The 22,916-nt window shown below is 44.1% G+C and overlaps 1 protein-coding gene across 5 annotated transcripts in view; it reads right to left on the bottom strand.

Moving 5' to 3' along the window:
• LOC126482386 (peptidoglycan-recognition protein LA-like) overlaps positions 1-22,252 on the bottom strand; it is a 554,285-nt gene extending 532,033 nt beyond the window's left edge. For 3 of the 5 annotated variants that reach the window (XM_050106486.1, XM_050106489.1, XM_050106488.1), the window contains exon 1: positions 21,643-22,246. In XM_050106486.1, the coding sequence (XP_049962443.1) occupies positions 21,643-22,219 (577 nt within the window). In that variant the 5' untranslated portion in view covers positions 22,220-22,246. Of the gene's footprint in view, positions 1-21,642 lie in introns of all 5 variants that reach the window. The other 2 variants (XM_050106487.1, XM_050106490.1) reach the window with 2 other exon arrangements.
• Between the last annotated feature and the right edge of the window lie 664 nt (positions 22,253-22,916).

The following is a 22,916-nucleotide window of genomic DNA, read 5'->3' as shown; positions in this document are numbered from 1 at the left end:
ATCCTTTGCAACACACCAAATGGTGCCTTGTGCAATACAGATGTAGATGTACATCTGCATGAAGAGCTTTGCTCTGTAATAAATGCCAGTCTAGTTTATTAAGCGACTATGAGCAAGCATAAACCCCAGAGTAATAGTTTCCATGCTGAGAATAAGAAAATATAAGTATAAATACCTCTAAAAATAGATAAAAAAAAATTGGAGGCAAACATCTAAAAGAAGATCAAGACATAATTCTATTTAATAATCTCAACTCACCTACCAAATTCAATGAAGGAGGAGCAGCCATATTTAATGATCTCAAAAGAAATCACCACAAAGCCATTCTACGCATCAAATTAATTATACCCTTATTAATTAATAATTTTCCTCTACCTAAACGCTCATAAATAATATTAGGTAAATAAAATAAACCAGAAGAGCATAAGCCATGACCAACCATTAAAGAAAGTGAACCCATACAAACCTATCAATTTATGGTAATTAATCCACCAATAACCACATAGATAATATTGTGGGGAAGGCGAAACAAAGACTGCGCTTTGTTGGCAGAACACTTAGAAGATGCGACAAACCCAATAAACAGACAGCCTACATTACACTTGTCCGTCCTCTGCTGGAATATTGCTGCGCGGTGTGAGATCTTTACCAGGAAGGATTGACGGAGGACATCGAAAAAATGCAAAGAAGGACAGCCCGTTTCGTGTTATCGAGCAATAGGGGTGAGAATGTCACTGATATGATACGCGAGTTGGGGTGGCAGTCACTGAAACAAAGGCGGTTTTCTTTGCGGCGAGATCTATTTACGAAATTTCAATCACCAACTTTCTCTTCAGAATGCGACAATATTTTGTTGACACCCACCTACGTAGGGAGAAATGATCATCATAATAAAATAAGAGAAATCAGAGCTAGAACGGAAAGATTTAGGCGTTCCTTTTTCCCACGCGCCGTTCGAGTGTAGAATGGTGGAGAAGTAGTATGAAAATGGTTCGACGAACCCTCTGCCAGGCACTGAAGTGTGAATTTCATTGTAACCATGTAGATGTAGATGTAGATTCTTATATGAGCAACAGAAGAATAAGCAATTAAAGATTTTAAATCAACTGGACAAAAACAGATAAATCTAACAATAACTCCACCAGACAGACCTAGAGACAACCAGAAATAATTAAATTTCAAACCCAAATAAGACGAAAAATACCATAACCACCCCACTTCAACAAAACACCAGCAAGGATTATTCTACCAGAAATAGGGGCCTCTACATGAGCCTTAGGGAGCCATAAATGAACTAAAAATATAGGCTTCTTAATTAAAAAAGCCAAAATTATAAATACATAAAACATAAAATAATAAGAACAAAATCAAACAACAAAGGAAAATACAAAGTATTAGCATAATCATAAACCTTAAATAAAACTAACAATAAAGGTAATCTAGCAACTATCCAAGAGGTTTACTCTGTAATATATGTCAGTCTAGTTTATTAAGCGACTATCGCGTAAACCAGAACACGGTTTCAACTGCAGGTTGCCTATCAAAAGACCTCTAGAGGCAACAAAAATTTGATTTTCAGCATTTCGTGTAACTATTGGCCAAATTTAAAAATTTACAGTACTATCATAACCTAATCCTTAAGAGGTACATTCTTATGTTAAAAGTTTAACATAATAAGACAAGTATATCGTCGGAAAAAATCGTAACGCTAAAAAAATTGTGTAATGAAATTTCGGGATTAGATTTGTTTAGGTAACATATTTAACGAGATAACCAAGAGAAATCGCTATGCGGAATCGCACCCTACACCATGACTCCAGATGCAGGTCCAGCGTTTCTAGCTCGCAGACAGGTTGGTTGCAGGCACTCAGCTGGCCTCCTCCTAACCAACACACAGCTATCCCTGGCAGCGAGGCAGAACCATGTTTCATCAGAAAACATAACAGACCTCCACCCTGTCCTCCTCTGAACTCTCGCTTGACACCATTGAAGTCGCAAATGGCGATGGTTTGGGGTCAGTTGAATGCACGCTACAACGCGTCTGGATCGGAACTGTCCTTGAAGTAACTTAATTGTAACAGGTCGTTACGTCACTGTGGTGCCAACAGCTGCTCAAATTGCTGCTGCAGATGCAGTGCGATGCGCCAGAGCCGCACGCCGAACCCAATGGTATTCCCTCTCGGTAGTACCATGTGGCCTTCCGGAGTTCGGTCTTCTTATCACTGTACATTCTGATTATAGAATGAAATCTTTCACGACCGGATGACATAGCTGCTGGTACATTCTGATGACACCGCTGCCAGCATTCACGTACCGTGACTACATTCCTGCCAAGTTTCTCTGCAGTATCGCAGATGTTACATCCAGCTTCCCGTAGCCCTATTACACCACCTCGTTCAAACTCAGTGAAGTATCGATAATGGCGTCTTCGTCGCCTTAAAGGCATTCTTGGTTAGCACCAACCCACAACGTCCAATCACAAAGTTAACTAACACTCACGAGCGGTACAGCGTGTATTCAAAGCAAACATAATTTGCATCAACATAGTGGTGCTATTAGCGCCACTCTTATGAAACTGGTGCGATTTCTAATAGACATCATCTTTCAGGTATAGGAATAACCAACGATCGTTTATGTCGCACAACTCCTTGGTGTCGTGATTTTTTTTTTTTTTTTTTTTTTTTTTTTTTTTTTTTTTTTTTGCGACGGCGTATTACAGTTAGAAACTGTGTTTTTGTCATGAGCCAGCGTGACTGACGGCGTTAGAATACCCGGATCCAATTCATCCAATATTTGAGAATGAGAGCACCTAGCGACTTCCAATAAACTTTAAGCATAATTTCAAACCTTAACGAAATTTTTTCTCGCTTACATGCTTAACGTCAAATATTTAACACATTAACTCATTTGTAAAGTAATCAGACGCTTGGAGCGGCTTTATACATGCGAGTGAGATTCTGTAACGAATAGGAGGCTTACTGGTCAGTTCAGGTTTTTTCATGTAGTCAAGACGAAAATATGCTGTTTACTCTATATCGTACCTTTATGTACGACGCAGATTTCAGCTGTCACTTTTTCTATTTTGTCATATTGTTAATGGTGGGAAACAATATGACTCCGATTTATATTTGCAACTGTTCCAAATACTCTTCCAGCCTTTTATTCCCCTTCGTATTAAATGAGGAGCTTTCGGGCATTGTTTTTTTCTGGATCTTTCGCTATGACACGTGTGGTTAACTGCTTACTTTTTCGTTGTATTCTGATTAATCTATTCAACATTCGTCTATAACCCAGTTCTATCCTCTTGCCCCTTGGTGTATTTGCATCTTTATCACATCCATAGGTACACGTATTACCGAATCACCAGTTTCATACTCCGTGGTTGCAATATACGAACAGGAATTATTTACAGAGGAATGGGAAGACCGATGGGGGACGACATGGGAAAGGAGTAATTTGCGTTCCGGAGAAATGTAGCAACACACAGTGGAATACAGATCGCACGACTCACCTTAGAAGACAGAGTGAAGACTGACATTGCTGACTGGATAGACTCCATAGAGTTCTGAAGTTCTCAAGGTTGAAAGACAAGGATCGAGACTGTAGTAATAAGAGTCGAAGTATACGAAACGGAAGCAGTGACTGAGAAGAGAATGAGACACTGTTGAAGCGGATTTACGAAATTATTTAAGCCGGCCGCTGTGGCCGAGCGGTTCTAGGCGCTTCAGTCCGAAACCATGCTGCTGCTACGGTCGCAGGTTCGAATCCTGCCACGGGCGTGGATGTGTGTGATGTCCTTAGGTTACTCAGGTTTAAGTAGTTCTAAGTCTAGGGGACTTACGACCTCAGATGTTAAGTCCCATAGTGCCATTTGAATCATTTGAAGTTACTTAGTTTGTGCACTAAGAAGGCAGTAAAGAAAAGCAAGGAGAAATTTGCAAAAATAATTAAAATCCAGGGAAAACAAGTAAAAAGGTTATGGTTTGCTGAAGATATTGTAAGACTACCGGGTGTTTGTAATTGAAGTGTAGCTACTCTCAGCGGTCCAATGTGTGCTGTAGTTAAGATATGGCAGCGAAGCTTGTCAGATATTCTAATGCGTTAATGCGGAACCTATTTACGCTGGAAAAATATTAATTTTCATTTTGGCCACCACGTGCAAATCTGACTCTTTGAGTGCAAGAAAGACGTATCGAAATGTTTCCATATGTAATGGATTGGAAAAGGACGTGGGCAGAAAAGACCAAAGAGAGAGGCATACTGTTGATTTTATTGTTACCGCAGCTAACACAATTTGTTCGATATGAACACCGGAGACGACGACATGTTGCACCCGTAAGACGACGTGATCAACAGCTGCTCGCAGCAGGGCCGGTGAAATCCGAGCAACGTGTTCCTGTATATTGGCCTTCACATCATGTAGTGACCGATAGTGTCCCTGGTAAACGCATTCTTTTAGGTACCCCCAGAGACAAAGTCAGATGGATTCAGATAAGGTGATCTTGCAGGCCATGTATCTAGAAAACCTCTGGAGACAACACATTTGTGGTAGGTTGCTTTAAGCAGATCTTTCACTGGGCGAATGACATGAGGTGTTGCGCCATCTTGCATGGAAACAGTGGTTTCCACATAGTTGCGCTCTTCCAAAGCAGGAATAACATGATGTACAAGCAGGTCTCGGTAACGTGCAGACGTCATGGTATATCCTTGCTTGTATTCTCTTCTGAGAAGAACAGACCAAGAATAAAGCTGCTCGCCAATCCACACCACACAGTCACATACGGCGACTGCAATGGCTCTTCGTGCACAACAGGGGTTTTAACAGTACGCTTAATTCGGCAGTTCTGTGTATTCACTGCTCCCTGTAGTGTCAAATGTGCGACATCACTCCACAGAATTCTGCCAGGCCACACATCAACGTCGATCTGTGCCAGAAACCGAAGAACAAATTCAGAACGTCGCTGCGGGTCATGAGGTTTCAGTTGCTGGGTCTTGTACAGGTACCAGTGTAATATAGACAGTAAAAGATTCCGTACCGTTGATCATGGGATGGACAATTCTCATGACACTGCAGGAGGACTAGCACTACCCGGGACAGGTGTTGCATGGTAAGTTACAGCAACAACAACCTCATCAATAACTTCTGCCGGAATATTGTCATCTTCCTTAAACCATTTAATGGCATCGGGCCTCTCCCCAGACCTTTCCGTCGCCCGTACTATCGAATGCAGCACTGTAATTGCTGCCGTTCGTATAAAACAGTTTCACTAACAGCGCACGGTCTTTCTCCTCGACAGCCATAGTGTTCAGTCACGATACGGCTTCTCAAATGACAGTGAAGGTATTGTACCACCATAAAAACAGTGTACAGAGCCAAATTTGCAGCTAGTGGCGAAAATTGGAACTAATTTTTTTCTCGGCGTTAATCGGTTCCACATTAACGTGTAAGCATATCTAACCAGTTTCGCTGCTTTACGATAATTACAGCCGACAATGGGCCTCCGTGACTAGCCGCACTTCAATTATACGCACCCGGAATAAGAGATGGTAAAGGGCTTGTAAGGTCAATTGACTTAAATCGATAATTTTGCAGAACGACATTTTTCCAAAAGACTGTGTATAATTTTTTTTTAAATTTTTTGAGACTGTGAGGCCTAAGCAGAAGAAAAAGAAAATGGAATAGATAATGTAGTGAAAAGAGATTGTAAGTTGAACGTCAACGAGGGATGGTGGAGTGCAGTTGAATTTAATCACGCGATGTAGATGGAATACATTAAGAAATGAGACGCTAAAAGTAGTAGATAACTTTGGCCCTTTGGGCAGCAAAATAACTAGAGGCTGATAAAATACGGAATATACAGGGCTCACCAAAAAAGGAACAGATTTCAAACATTTATTGCTTCCAAGCTACAAATGATTCCAACGTTCCATGAAAGAGAAAAGTTCAAATTTTTATGCATTCAGTGTCAGCGCCACGAGAAATATCAAACGGGTTGCTCATACCCTGCAACACACGAGGCTGCTGGTCTCTCGTTATAGATTTCACAGCTTCAGTAATGCGATGTCACAAAGTTTCAAGAGTGTCAGGCACAGAGGGGATAAAAACGCGGTCTTTCATATACCCCCACTGATAAAGACCACAGGGTGTGAGGTCTGGAGACCTGAAAGGCCACTGGCGATGAAGTTCATCTTCTGATTCTCCTCTTCAAATCCAATGTCCTTGAATAGTGTCATACAGAATTTCTCTAAGCACGTCCAACGTTACCTTAATGACCCTTTTCAGGACGTAGGATTGGAAGAGGAGGAGCAGAAGACGGACATCATCGCCGGTGGCCTTTCGGGTCTCCAGAACTCACACCTGATGGCTTTCATCTGTCGGGTTACGTAAAATGTCGCGTTTTTATCCCCCCCCCCCCCTATGCCAGGCACTCTTGCTGAAGCTGTGAATTCGATAACGAGAGACCAGCTGCTTCGTGTGTGGAAGAAAATGAGCCACCGTTTTGATGTTTGAACACATGGTGCTCACAATGAATGAATAAAAATGTGAACTTTTCTCTTTGCAGGAACGATGGAATTGTGTTTTCATCTTTTGTCGTTTGGAAGCAATAAATGTTTGAAATCTGTCTCTTCATTTTGAATAGCCCCGACTGGTAAAAGCAAGAAAATATTTTATGACAAAGAAAAATACGATTATATCTAATATAGATTTTAGTGTTAGAAAGTCTTTTCTGGTGGTATTTCTTTGGAGAGGTTAATTTAACTCACCTGGACGCATTCGCAACAGGATGGAACTGTAGGAAAAAAACTCTTCTTTCACATCCGGCGTTCCCCAAGTAAGTGTTATAGGCCCTCTATTGTTCCTGATCTATATTAACGACATCGGAGGCAATCTGAGTAGCCGTCTTAGATTGTTTGCAGATGATGCTGTCACTTACCGTCTTATAAAGTCATCAGATAATCAAAACAAGTGGCAAAATGATTTAGATAAGATACCTGTATGGTGCGAAAAGTGGCAGTTGATACATAATAAAGAAAAGTGCGAAGTTATTCACATGAGTACTAAAAGAAATCAGCTAAATTTCGATTACGCGATAAGTCACACAAATCTGAGCGCTGCAAATTCAAATAAACACTTAGGGATTACAATTACAAATAAAACTTTCCTGGCAGATTAAAACTGTGTGCCCGACCGAGACTCGAACTCGGGACCTTTGCCTTTCGCGGGCAAGTGCTCTACCATCTGAGCTACCGAAGCACGACTCACGCCCGGTCCTCACAGCTTTACTTCCGCCAGTACCTCGTCTCCTACCTTCCAAACTTTACAGAAGCTCTCCTTCGCAGGAGATGTAGATGTCATTATGTACGTACTAGATTCCCACGTTACTTACAAGGCTCATGCCCAAAAGAGCAATTCAATCGCCGAATTTCATCTCTGTCTCATCAATGTGATTTTGAAGAAATACGAGGAAGAAACGGAATCATGAAGAGATCATCGACCAGTCGTTGAAAATCCATTTCCCGGCACTGTTGAATATAAGAGGACACATCGTATGCAGCAAGAACAAAAGGCAAGATGAATGCGTTATTTTGTTGCACTGTGTGTTGTCTCTGTTTTTAAATTATGGTCCACTAAAAAAAAAATCTCCCTAAATTAAGCTGCTTTCTAAAGTTATCCGTTTTGAGAAATGTCAGCATGAAGAACATCTGGAGTGTTCTTTATTACGGTAAGAACTCGGTGGATCGTCAGACGGTGCACGACATACAGCAGCTAGTCCTCAGATTGGCAGTGTGTGCAGCTCACGGCGCACCAAGCAGCCGAAGTGTTAACAACGAAGGTAAACAGGAGTTACTTCGTGAGCAGCTTGTGCCCGCCTGTAGCATAGTCGTGATAACGAGCGATGCAGCCGCGAGCTGGGTATTTACTCTGTGCTCACGGATCGTCTCCAAGCATTTAGCCCAACCTTTCCAGAAAAGTCGTCATTGCCGGTTCAGCATTGCTAGTGTTGAACGACAGAATGTAGCCCATTCCATAAAAGACTTTAAAACTCTTATCGACTGACGTGATTAGCCTTTGGAAGCACGATGCATATCGACAATAAGACTAAGGAAAAGACTAAAAATAACCTCACTCGTCCCCAACTACGACTTCTGCTGCTTTCTTTTAAAAAATATTTAAAAAATGTTAGGGCCGAGTAGGACTCAGCTATGATGGTTCCGTACACAATTATACATATATTTAAGGTGACAGTTACTGAACTATACGAAAAAAAAGTTAAATTAGCTGTAAACTACGGTGTGTACGCACTTTATTGAACATGTAAACGACACTACAGATATTCGGATCTAGGTCATGATATGTTCGATATGCCTGCCATCACAGGCGATGATGTGGCGCAGACGAATAGCGAAATTCTGCATGACACGCTGAAGTGTCGGAACATCGAAGCTGTGGATGACCTCCCGAATGGCTGTTTTCAGCTCAGCAATGGTTTTAGGGTTATTACTGCACACTTCGTCTTCCATATAGCCCCACAAAAAAGGAGTCGCATGTGTTCAGATCAGGAGAACACGGCGGCCAGTCGAGGCCCATGCCAGTGGCCTCTGGGTACCCCAGAGCCAGAATGCGATCCCCAAAGTGCTCCTCCAGGACATCAAATACTCTTGCTTTGATGAGATAGAGCTCCGTCTTGGACGAACCACATCTTGTTGAAATCATGGTCACTTTGGATAATGGGAATCAAATCTTCCGAAACCTTCACTTACCGTTCGGTAGTCGCTGTGCCATCAAGGAATATCGCACCGATCATTCCGTGACTGGGAATCACATACCACCCGCTGAAGGTGAAGAGACTTCTCGATGGTGAAATGCGGATTCTCAGTTCCCCAAATGCGTCAGTTTTGCTTATTGATTTATTGATGAACCCATCCAAATGAAAGTGGGCTTCGTCGCTAAACCAAACCACATATGCGCATACTAATTCCCATCGTGCCCCGCGGCCAACTGTACAGTTTGAACATCCTAACGCAAACCGTTCAGAAGCTATGACGATTTTATTTCATACAGTTCAATAATTGTTGCCCTGTAGATAATACATGCAGCCCGGGAATCGGGAATATTGACGATCTTTGCCCGTTATTGACACTGATACTGGCGATCCTAGTAATCCCAAGACTTTCGAGTACGGTTTAATTTTAAATCTGAAGCCGGATACCAAATGGCAACAAAAATATTTACTTGTTCTGTTAAAACCGGCTTCATGCCAAATTTCATGATTCTGGGACAACGGCAACTACCCTACAGGTTTTGATGGAAGTCTCATCTTTTGGCTACATCGACGAAGAAGCTTCAATTTTTTACACCACCAAGGAACCCTAGGCGTATATGACACACATTTCAACTTTATACTTCTGAGAAAAAGGATAGACAGTCGGATAGCCAGCCAGACGGACAACAAAGTTATCCTATAACGGACTGCGAAAACAAAGAATCTTGTGTCAGGTTTGGTGTAGTACTTTATCTCTTGCTAATGTGAGTTGTGAGCTCCTTTTGTCATCCCTACGTACCTGTTTTCCACATTCAGCGTAGACACGAAGAATAGGACGGAGTCAACTGCAGACATAGGAAACCAACGGTTCTACAAGGCTACACGTTGCTCGGTCGAACGGTTATCTCGATGGGCTCGGTTACTCATTTAGCCCTTAAAATTGACGAAACAGTACTTGGAATTATTTTACTAGAGTGGCACCTAATGAAGGTTCACTCAGACTCTTAACCCGTGCAACTCTTTGTGTATGAACAGCCTTGTGAGGCTGCAGATGTTATCCTTCACGTCATTGACTGGTCCCCCCATTAAGATGAACGTACTGACTACTATTCCGCACGCACGTATTTTGTTTGCTCGGAGACGCGGAACTGTAGCGAAGACTTTCCGGAAGTCGTGAACCACGGCCTCAGCCGGAACTGCACTATGTAATGCCTTCGGGAGCTCATGAATGAAGGGAGAAAGTGGGCTCCATAATTTTACGGGAAACTGACGTCTGTATGATAAGTCTATAGCTTAGAGCATCTGGGTTGCGACCCTTCTTGTAGTCTAGGACACCTTAACCCATTATCCCGTCGGGTGCGACGCTGCACTGTTCCAGCGACCTACGGTCAGCAGAAGTCATGTCCTCTGCACAGTCAGTGAAGATTCTGCCGGGCACACCCTCAGGTCTTGTGCCCTTCCCTCTGTAGGAGGATTTCACTTGTTACTCAATTCAACCCTCATTCACAGGGTGTGGACAAAAATATAAAAACATCAAAAACAAAACACAACATATTAACATGCCTAATATGTTGTAGGAAGACGGTTGTTATCCAAAACGGCTACCGTTCATCTTGGAATCGATAAATATAGGTCCTGTATGGTTTTCGAGGGATTCTTATGCCATTCTTCCTGCCAGACGGTGATGGAGGTGGACAGCAATTACGTACCGTTCACTCCAAGGTGGACCACAAAGGCTCAGTAATACTGAGATCTGGAGACTGTGATGGTCAAGGGAGATACGACAAATCCTCCTCATCCTCACAAGACCAGACCAGAGTTGTGTCAGAAGGGGCCCGGTCGTCTTGGAACGCAGCATCACCTTTGGGGAACAAATATTGTACCATGGCAGGGACCTGGTTAGACAAGATGGTCACATAATCCTTGGCAATAATGCGACCTGAGTTACCACGGGGCTCGTAGAATATCACAATATAGCTTCCCAAACCAGCACCGAGCCTTCATCATGCTTCTTGGTTCAAAAATGGCTCTGAGCACTATGGGACTCAACTTCTGTGGTCATCAGTCCCCTAGAACTTAGAACTACTTAAACCTAACTAACCTAAGGACATCACACACATCCATGCCCGAGGCAGGATTCGAACCTGATACCGTAGCGGTCGCGTGGTTCCAGACAGTAGCGCCTACAACCGCTCGGCCACTTCGGCCGGCATGCTTCTTGGGACGAGAATTCGGCCAGAATTTGGAAACAGTGTGAAACAACTCACCGCCCAAATTACTTTCTTGAATTGCTCCAAAGTCCGTGGCTTCGGCACCACGTTTTCCTGTTATGGGCATTTGCATCACAGATGAGTGGTTTTCGAATTCCAGCTCGCCGTACAGCTCACTCCCTGTGGAGCTCCCTTTGCGCTGTTTGGGTACTGACTGGGTTCGCGAGAGGGACATTTACTTCTGCAGTGACTTTAGCAGCTATGGTCCCCTTATTTTTCGTCACAATCCAATGACCCTCTCTCCAAGATCACTCAGCACACACTTTCGTCCGCGTTGTGACGTAGCGGATGATTTTTTAGGCGTTCCCTGTATGCGATACCGTGCCACTTGAAACACCAATCACTTCGTTTGCCTTAGTTACGGAAGCACACACCTTGCGAGCGGCAAGAATCCGCTCACGTTCGAATTCACATAGTTCCAACATACTGCACTCACAAACACACAATACACTATTCTGACCACGACTACCACTTGCAGCGTACTGAAGACATTGCAGAGGTGGTGTTCGTGGTCAGATACAACAGCACAACATGCAGGCTTGGCTGGCATTTGCATTTATATTCAAGCGTGCATTTCTCTCGGTGTTTACATATTTTCGACCAGTCCCTGTATTTCTGTGTAACTGTGTCATTAAAGCATCCGTGCGATGGTTGGGCGTTGTGTTTTAGCTCTATGATATGGATGCAGTGTGAGGCAAACCCAGGACAGGCGCTAGTGCGGAATGTTGTTTAGGCGTTTCGTTCATCACGTTCATCGTCATATGGCAGAGAGCTGGTTGTGCGGCCAGGCCTTGGCGGTGACAGTAAAAACACACACACACACACACACACACACACACACACACACACACGACGGCGAGGTGACGTGTCCGGACCGCTAGCCAATCAGGTGGCCGGGCAGCTTTCTCTGCATCTGCAGCGCGCTGCGCTGGCTAGCGAGCCGAGCCAGGAGACACACGCCTCTCGCTGTATATGATACTTCCTCCCTCACTGTTTGTAAACATTCGGCGATTCGCTTCCTCAACTTCCACCCCGTCTGCGGCTGTTCAACTTCTGGCAAACCAATCTGTTTCTTTCTTTCGCTAGGTTAAAGCTTTCTCGAAGCTGAGGACAGACTATCTGCAGTAGTAGGTAGCCCCACTATTTTGTTGCTTCCCTCTTGTAAATCACTCGAAAACAATGCAAATACCGTTAGTTTTACTCAGTTAACTGTTTCCGTTATGCAACCATCTGTAGACGAATTTAATGTCCTGTTTGCGGCTCTGGTACGTATAAGTCGTCAGACCAAGAACACGTTATTACTCTCCACAGCTGACTGATATTTACTAGCAGAGTGCGTTTGAGCTTCCGCCTCAGCGACGATATTTAACTGCTCTGAACACTGTTGCACAACCGAAATCAGCTACCAAATAAAATAAATCATGATTTGGATTCTTCTAAAACCATTTAAACTGTCGGTCACAATGTTCCTTGACATAATGACTAAAATTAATGTTCGTAAAATCTAGTTTACCAAAGCGAAGAAACATAAAAAAGGGTAGGATAGGGAAAGAGTCTACTGGAAACGTTTGCAACATGAAAGTGCATGTTAATGAGAGGAAGAAAAATTATAGGAGTAATTAAAGGAAAACACATTATTGAGGATTTTGGGTGTAGCAGGCATGGGGAGGTGAAAGGGTTATCGGAAAAGACTGGTGAAAAGGCTATCAACTATCTCTTAACGCAGAGTAATCCGAAGTGGTACACTTCACAAAACGTAAGAGTTTGGTTTCCATTGATCATAGCATTTAATAACCCACGACAACAGTATGTCATGAAATGGGAGACTACGCTTATTCTTGGATACTTGGGAACTACAGTTCGTCTACAAAATAAAGTGGATATTTTTATTTGAACGGTTCTCAAGTGAAATAGATTAGTAAGAGGCTAGCAGCGAATACGAAGCGTATACAAAGAAAGGCGGTGCGAATAACCCAGGCCTCCGGGTTGGCGAGGGAGTGTAATAGAAATGCTGCATGTTGACATTCGAAGAATAACGCCCTATTTCTGTCGAGTATCTGCTTAAGAAACTTCAAAAACAAATCTTACAAGGTAGAAAGACCAAATGCCCTTCAACCATCTCGTGGAGATACTGCAAATAAGATTAGGCAAGTAACAACTAACACAGAAGAGCGGAAGCGTACGAGAACACCCATTTACATGTGTTGCATCCGTGAAGCGGGATGGCAACCCAAAGACTGCGTTTCATTGGCTGAAGCTTTAGTACATGCAACAAATCCACTAAACAAACTGCTTACAATACACTTTACCGTCCTCTTCTAAAGTACTGATCCACGATATGGGATCCTAACAGTAAGTCCAAAGAAGCGTGGTTCGTTGTGTGTCATACGAAACAGAAAGAGGGGGAGGGGGAGGAGGGAGGGAGAGAACGAATAAGATAAGTGAGGAGGGATGGGATAATTAAAGCAAAACTTCTTCTAATTACCCCAAAATCTTGTAACGAAATGTCAGTGAACAACTTTTTTCCTGCGAATGCCAAAATATATTATTGCCTCTCACTTACAAAGGGAGAACTCAGAAACAGAAAGATTTAGTTTTTTTTTATATAAATTAGATATTTGTGCTGCCAGACGACTAGAAGCAGATACCAGTTGCAGGCTGCCTATATAACGGAGCCCAGGAGCAACAAAAATGTGATTTTCTGTATTCCATATGCGAGGGGTATCTAGTAAGTGGATTACGTTTTATTTGAAAAAACTGTGTTTTATTTACTTGAAAGCGATACTTAAATATTACTTTTCAACATAGTCTCCACACAAATTGAAGCACGTATCATAGTGGCGAACAATAATTTTCCAGTGTTACAAAATTCTGCCGTCTGAGACTGCAACCAGTTAGTCACTCCCTAGCTTCTGTGCAACGATCTGATGCAACAAACTTTGTGAAATTTGTGTAAAACGAGAGCTCCGTCACTGTCGGTCGGCAGTTTTCTTGGATCTTCTCAGCGACTTTAGCGACCAGTTCGCCAGTCACAGTGCTCGATCGTCCATCTCGCTCGTGGATATTAGTTCGGCCACTTTCGAGTGTAATGCACCACTGGCGTACTTCGCCTTCGGTGATTACGTTGTTTCTGTACACTTTACACAGCTGCTGATAAATTTCAATCGGTTTATGGGTTTTTGCAACAAAAACCTTATTACTGACAGCACTTCAAAACACGTGGTATTTTCAATTGCGGCATACATTTAAAAATGCCTTCTAGCCCTCGAATTTGTTGAACTAATTTAAAAATTTTAAATGTTGTCGTGATCTATTCATTAAAATATGTAATCTAACGTCAAAAGTTTAACACAATAAGTTAAATATTAAAGTTAGAAACTGCGTACGAGGTCTGTTGAAAAAATCCCCGAACATTCTTAATTTCGCGTCAATGCGGTTGGCATCCCTGCACACACCTGTATGTAATGCGTAACTGCCGGATGTTTTATTGTTGTATGTCTGTTATTTATTGTTATTGTTGTATTGAGTAGAGCGTTATGTAGCACAGTTTGCGAATTTCGAGATAGAAGAGTTAGAGGAGCAACGCGCGTGCATTAAATTTTGCGCGAAACTCAAGAATACCTTTACAGAGACACAGCGAATGATGTAGGAAGCCTACAGCGATGACTGATTAAGCCGTACTCGATATTACGAATGGCTCCCACGGTTTAAAAATGGCCGGACGGAAGTTAAAGGTGACCCTTGTTCAGGACGCCCTTCGAAGTCTACCCACGACGCTCTTGTCAGGAACGTCAATGAAATAGTGCGTGCCACCCGAAGACTGACTGTCCGAGAGATTGCAGAAGAGTGTAACATTTCAGTTGGATCATCACTAAATCCTGACATTGCCTCTTGGAACGCATCACATTGCCGCCAAGTCCGTCCCACGGCTTATGAGTTAAGACTAGAAAGGCCTCCGCCTCTTAATCTGTGAAGAGCTTTTGGATCCCGCAAATGAGAACGAGAAGTTCCTTAACAGAATCATGACAGGTGATGAGACGAGTATCTACGGTTATGACGCTGAGACCAAGGTTCAGTCTTCATAATGGGTCACGAATCGTTCTCAAAGACCAAAAAAAGCTTATCAGGTCAGATCAAATGTCAAAACCATGCTGATAGCTTTCTTTGAATTTGAAGGATTAGTGCCATCATGAATTCGTGCCACAGGGACAAACTGTTAATCGATGGTACTATCGGACGTGTTGCGACGCCTGCGAGAAACTGTGAGAAGGATACGCCCTGGAATGTGGCGAGACAATTCATGGTTCTTGCATCAATAACGCACCCGCACATTCATCCCTGCTGGTGCGTGACTATTGCAGGAAAAACGAAATCTTTTTTTTTTTTTAGTTCCAGAGTTGAAAATCCTGTTGAAAGGACGAAGATTTGCAACGATAGGCGAGATTAAAGAAAATTCGCAATGGCGCTTCGTGCGATCCAGCAAGAGGGGTACCAAGACTGCTCCTGCAAGTGGAAACGGCGTTGGGAGCAGTCTATCAATTGTCGAGTAGAGTATTTCGAAACAGACCATGCACAACAAGTAAAAGGTAAGCGTAAAAAATTTTGTGGACGAAGTTCCCGAATTTTTTTGAACAGACCTCGTATATACCTTGCGGCAGCGTAACTCAGGGCATTTGAAAATGAGAGCACTTAACGACTTCCACCAAACTCTACATATAATTGCAAACCTTCTAGACGCTTTTTCTCGTTGACACTCCCCTGCCCGTCCACACACACACACACACACACACACACACACACACACACACACACACAAATTACCGAAAGGAAAAACATTATCGCTTACTACGTTTTCGCTGCTCACTGTACATACGGCCAAACTTTAACATCAGGCATGACGTTTTCCTTCATTACTTCTTTACTATACGTATACTACACATGCTATGTATATACATTGGCAGGCATCCACATGTACCACTGAACGTACTTGCAAACTTATATCATTGTACGACACATAATTCAGATGGTATGACGCCATAAACATTCAGATAAGATAAAAATTAGCTTTTCTGAAAATGGAGTGTCTACAACCATGTTTAACGTCAAATATTTAACACATTAACTCATTTGCAGAATAATCAGACGTTATTTCGTGCATGGAAATTTGACTCTTGAAGGAGTTGAGGGTGAGAGGTTAATGATTACAACATACAGCGGTACGGCTATGATTTAAGTGTTAAAATTCCTCAAGCGCTCTCCGAGAGTAGAACGGTTCAGACATACAAGTAGATTCATAGTAGTGTCTTACAAATTAGGGTACCCTTGATTTCGGGGGAGGGGGGGGGACAGTTATTTTCGCTGTGAATGTGAAATAGAGATTTCGCGATAAATAAATGGCTCTTGTGTGCACTTGCTACTAGTCAATATCCATTACTTGATCTGGCTTTTTCAAACTGACACTGAATTCATACGTCTGCCTGTCTGGTGGGGCAGAATGCAAACTTGGTTTACAAATAAGTTATTCTGTCGTGGAGGGTGGGGGGAGGCGGAGGGGGGCAGTGCCCTTAGTCTTGCATTCGAGTCGCGCCGATCGCAGAGTAATCATGTGGGTGTACACTAAGTGATCAAAAGTACCCGGACACGCCCAAAAATATACGTTTTTCATATTAGGGGCATTGTGTTGCCACCTTCTGCCACGTACTCCATATGCGACCTCAATAGTCATTAGACATCGTGAGAGAGCAGAATGGGGGGCTCCGCGGAACTCACGGACATCGAACATGGTCAGGTGATTGGTGTGTTACTTGTGTCATACGTATGTGCGCGAGATTTCCACACTCCTAAACATCCCTAGGTCCACTGTTTCCGATGTGACAGTGAAGTGGAAACGTGAAGGGACACGTACAAGACAGAAGCGTACAGGCCGACTTCGTCTATTGACTGACAGAGACCGCCGACATTGAAGACGATCGTAATGTGTAAGAAGCAGACATCTGTCCAGACCATCACACAGGAATTCCAAACTGCATCAGGGTCCACTGCAAGTACTATGACAGCTAGGTGGGAGGTGAGAACACTTGGATTTCATGATCGCGCGACTGCTCATAAGCCACACATCACGCCAGTAAATGCCACACGACGCCTCGCTTTGTGTAAGAAGCGTAAGCACTGGACGATTGAACAGTGGAAAAACGTCGTGTGGAGTGGCGAATCACGGTACACAATGTGGCGATTTGATGGTATGGTGTGGGTATGACGAATGCCCGGTGAACGTCGTCACCCAGCGTGTGTAGTGCCAACAGTAAAATTCGAAGGCGGTGGTGTTATGGTGTGGTGGTGTTTTTATTGGGGGTCTTGCATCCCTTGTTGTTTTGCGTGACAGTATCACAGCACAGGCCTACACTGATGTCTTAAGCACCTTCTTGCTTTCCACTGTTGAAGAGCAATTTGGGGATGGCGATTACATCTTTCAACACGATCGAGCACCTGTTCATAATGCACGGCCTGTGGCGCATTGGTTACACCACAATAACATTCCTGTACTGGACTGGCCTGCGCACGGTCCTCACCTGAATCCTATAGAACATCTTTGGAATGTTTTGGAACGCTGACTTCGTGCCAGACCTCACCGACCAACATCGATACCTCTCCTCAGTGCAGCACTCCGTGAAGAATGGGCTGTCATTCCCCAAGAAACCTTCCAGCACGTGATTGAACGTATGCCTGCTAGAGTGGAAGTTGTCATCAAGGCTAAGGGTGGGCCAACTCCATACTGAATTCCAGCATTACCAGTGGAGGGCGCCACGAATTTGTAAGTCATTTTCAGCCAGGTGTCCGGATTCTTTTGATCACATAGTGTATTTGTTTTGTGCAGAAATGTTGACAGCACTTGTCATCATGGGAATGCAAAGTGACTCCACATCTCGCTTTCAGTAGCCAATGAGAGAATAACAGGCAGACGATCAGCTTCATAGCGATGGATGACAAATACTCTTCGTGCCTTGGTCGTAATACAGTCTTCTCACGTACGAACTGTAACCGTTGAGCCGACGCTTCAACGTAAGCTCCCGTGATCGATCCCTGCTACAGTCTCGATATGTTACATCTAGTCGAAAACAGTTATGTCCGAAACTGCGACCGCTACTTTACAACAGTTAAATACACTCGACTTGCTCTTGTGCGACAAAATAACCACACCACACTGGACTATACATTACTCGAAATGAAGGCCATATTGGAACAGTAACCTCAGACGGAGGCTTACCGACTATTGTTCGTTCTTCCCACGAATTAGTGCTAATACTGAAGTACTACTCCCCATATGGTTGTGTTTTTTGTAGTTGATGTACGATTGACTGAGTTATTATGTTATATAGCGCTTCTGATTTCATCTAGTAGTTTCAACTATTTATAAAGAAACGTGCGTTACATATGAAGCTGCTAAACCACTCGCAAAGTAGCTTTTCATAACGACGATGGTTAAACGTGGAGTAAATCTTACCAGTGGCGAAAGCAGGCCTCGTGCTACGCTAGAAATTAATCTGTTGGAAAAGCATATTGACGATCGCCAATTCTGGTTTACAATCACTGGCTTCGCCAAATCACAATCAGTCACCTTCCAACCTATCCTAGACCTCTAGCTCCGCTAATGATCGGTCTGTCACCACAACCTAGATTTCGAGAGGCAACACCATCAAAATCTAACCCAGCAAGACGCGGACGCAGTGAACACGATTAACGGGAGGAGAAAGCGACTGCCCATAAGAATCAAACCATGAACACGTGATAAAAGTCATTAGCAAAAGCACGAAGACTCACAATATTTTAGCGTGCCTCGGCATATTATACGCGCTAGAGTAAAACAAAATATCTCATATGTAAAAATAAGCCATGTTTCTAGTGACGTTGCAACTGTCGGAGTAACTGTACTGTGACCGAGGACCAAGTTGAACGAGCGTTACTGCGTCTGCTAACATCGGAAGCTATAATCAGTTCCCGCCGTGCCCACCCGCGTGATGTTATTGGGTTTTGTGTCATCTTTTATTATTTTATTGTTACTTTGCATTCGTGGTGCGTATCAAAAAGTTGCATGACGATTGATTATTTGTTCTACGAGTGTTCTCCCACAAGAGACCAAATATGTTAAAGCGAATAGTTACTTACTTTTTACATTACTTGAGCAAGGAAAATGTCTACAGTGTGGATAAATCAGAAGCAAACGTACAAAAACATTTTAATGAAAATTGTGTCAGCAGGGAAATGGTCAGCTCTATCGAAGGAAAAAAATAGTTCTGGAGCTTAATTTGCACTTAGAAAGAAAGCAAGACACAAAGGATAAAGTAAAATCGAGATATATATTGTCTTTTTAACTTTGTTTAATTGCCTTTGTATGTGTTTATTTTCTTGGGAACATAAATGACGATGCTTTGAAATGCTTCGACAACACTTTCCCTATTCTTTCAGGTCTCCGAATCGCAGAGAATTGGCCATACAATGTTTGTCAGGAGCATCCACTATGAATTTTGCTGCCACCATTAATAAAGTCTATTATTATTGTTTGTTCCTTAATACGTCTTTTTGTAAGAAGGACAGTCTCCCATAACTTCACTTTTCACCATTCAGACGCGAACTGCGCAGCAAACTTCACTCTCAAGACACGCGATTTTGGCGCCGACGTGTATGCAAAGATCACTCGTGATAGCAGACACTCAGTACAGGAATATTACGTCAGAGGCGCTGCAGTAGACACACTTGCTACGAGCAGTCGATTCAGACGAGAAAGTCGATAGTGTAAAACTGGCTTAAGAAGCGTCTCGGGTAGGTGGCTGATGGGAGTAACTGAATGAATACTAATCGTAATGTTGACTGCTAATAAATAGTTTCCAGTCGCTAACGGGTTTAGCTAGCAGACGATGCAGTGAGGTGTCAATAGATGAAGTGATTTCGAAGTCAATTAATCATAACATTTGAACGGTCGTTAACTCTGCGTGTGACCTAAGTTTTTACCTAGCCTTCCCCTCTCAACGATGTGAGGAGTCGCCAGAAACAGCACGTGGTTCGGCAATGGCGTCCAATAGAAGGACTTGCACCTGGGCACTGAGTCACCCGAAATTGTTATTACCTCTAACAGACACTTTATACTGAGTGTCCCAGGAAGAATGGTCAGTTACGATCATTCGAAGCAAAAGAAGTCTAGTACACATGGGCTCTACAACGCATAACTTCAGAGCTATGAGCACTTCTTCATCTTCGATACTGTGCAATAAATCCCTTCTGCTACAAGCTCTTTGCGTTCCACGTTTTTGGAGGGGGTAGTATGGACGAAAACAAGGAAAAAATGTCCGGTAACCTTGAGTCCTAAGAGGCACAGCACTTATTCATCTTCGCTACTATGATACACATCTCTTCTACTGAACATGCTCGTAACTTTTGAGGCTTGCATTTTAGATCCCATGTTTACTGGGCATTTTTTTCTTGTTTGGGTCCATAGTCCCTCCTCCCATCCTAAAATAAGGAAAGCTAGAGCAGAAGAGATTTGTTTGACAGTATCGAAGAAGAAGAAGAAGGTGGTCGCAATTCTAAGGATATACATTTTGAGACAGTGTTTACTACACGTATTTGCTTGGAATGATCATTCCTGTCATGACCCTAAATGTTAGCCATTCGTACTGGGACACTGTGTACAACGTTTAGTTAATATACAGGTTGATTCTTGAAATGAAGATACCAGCGACCAGACACCTTTTATAACACTGTTTACTTATATGGCTAGCGTCGTTACCGGTTTCGAACCTACCGGTTCATCATCAGACGGCTTGTTCACGTTAAAATACATTCTTGTTACTTTAAATTAGTTTTCACTTTTTATTAAACCATATGATCAAAATTCCTTGCGATGGTCGTGCCCTACAACCAAACATGATGTGAGGCAATGTCTGTTTGACTATGAGTGTGCTCACAACGATTTGTTTACATCGTTTAAAACCGTTATGAGGCACAGTCACAGTTAAATAGACATTGTCTCACATCATGTTTTTGTTGTAGGGCACCACCACCCCAAGGAAATTTCATCATATGGGGCGATAAAAAGTCTGATGCAAAGTGACAAGAATGTATCTTAATGTGAACAAGTTGTCTGATGATGAACCGGTAGGTTCGAAACCGGTGACGACGTTATTTATAAAAATAAGTAGCGGTATAAACTGTGGTGGTTACTATTATCTTCTCTGCAAAAATCAGCCTGTATTTTGTACACAGCCACAGGCTCAGAATGTCAGTTTTCGAGGTTGACTGGACCAGGAAAGAGTGAGTCCCGGTCGGTGGTATTGGGTTTCTAACGGTTCAAATGGCTCTGAGCACTATGGGACTCAACTGCTGAGGTCATTAGTCCCCTAGAACTTAGAACTAGTTAAACCTAACTAACCTAAGGACATCACAAACAACCATGCCCGAAGCAGGATTCGAACCTGCGACCGTAGCGGTCTTGCGGTTCCAGACTGCAGCGCCTTTAACCGCACGGCCACTTCGGCCGGCCCGGGTTTCTAACGGTTCAGCACGACCCATCAGCCACCGCGCTGTAGTGTGCAGTAGAGTGGCTCGGAACTCACCGTTGGCGCGCGCCGCCTTGCCGTTGGCGACGATGGGCTGCAGCACCTTGAGGCGGACTCCCTCGGCGACGACGGCGGTCTTGTCGGGGGCGGCGGGGTCGACGTGCGCGACGCTAGCGCCCGTGCCGGCGGCGGGCACGGCCGTGGCAGCGGCGCCCTCCACATCCTTGGCGTATACCACCTGTTTGATAGTGACGGGCCCGTTGAAGAACGTCTTGTTACCGAACTGGACGTCGGTAGAGTTGGCGACGGCAACGTTGCCGAAGGTGGGGCCGGGACTCAGGTGGCGGCGCGGGTCTGCCAGCCCGAACGGGACCACGCCCCCCTGGTCCACCCCCACCGCCGCGAGCGCGTTCGCTGGCACCGCATCGTCCGCCAGGCTCTCGCCGGCCACGGAGCTGGTCCAGCTGAAGCTGTCACTGTCGCTGTCGCTGACATCTTCGACGGCTGCCTCTGTCCGAGCGGCAGCCGCCGTCCCTGCGGCCTCCGAGCTGGCGGCCGAAGCCACGTCTCCGCCATCGCCTTCAGTTTCGCGTCTGCCGCCGCCGTCAGCTGCGCGGTGGTCGCCGTCCAGCATTCCCGCGCATAGCCGTCACGTCGCGTCACGTCGGAGCGCGCTGATGAGCCACGCCGCGCGTACACTGCCGATAGCTTACTGCCTACTGTGCCGGCGAGGCGCGCTCGCTGTTGCGGCCTCGGCCGCCAGGGGCGCCGGCGGCGGCTCCGGCAGCTGGGAGTGCCCGCTTCTTCTGCACCGTGCGGCACAACTCTACCACCTCCGAAGTCGTAAAAGCTGCTCCGTGGCTGTGCCGGACATTCTCCTACTTCGTTCTTTCCCTAAAGAGAACGCAAGAAATAAGCACAGTTATTCTACATCTACACCCATACTCCGCAAGCCACCTGACGGTGTATGGCGTAACTGCTTCCAGTTGCTGACCTGCTATATTGTAGCTAAATGATAAGGGATATTTCTTTCTATGTATTCGATTTGGGAAGAGGGCTACACCAGCGTGTGACTGTGGCGATCCGGAGGGTACACCCGAACATGTAGTTTACGAATGCCCCCTCTTCAATGATGTTGCGAACACGAGACAGACTAGCAAACTATGACACATATCATCTACTTAGACAAGAGGAAACTTTTCAGACCTTAAACACATTGGCTAACGTGGTATCGCGAAAAGTTTTAACTGAATACTTAAGAGGGATACACTAAATAACCAAGACAACAACCACTGATTGCGTCCAAAAGCCCTATTCCCATGCCGCCTGTG

The sequence above is a fragment of the Schistocerca serialis genome, chromosome 5 (assembly GCF_023864345.2).
Source record: "Schistocerca serialis cubense isolate TAMUIC-IGC-003099 chromosome 5, iqSchSeri2.2, whole genome shotgun sequence".
NCBI lineage: Eukaryota > Metazoa > Arthropoda > Insecta > Orthoptera > Acrididae > Schistocerca > Schistocerca serialis.
This window is presented reverse-complemented; position numbering and strand designations above follow the sequence as displayed.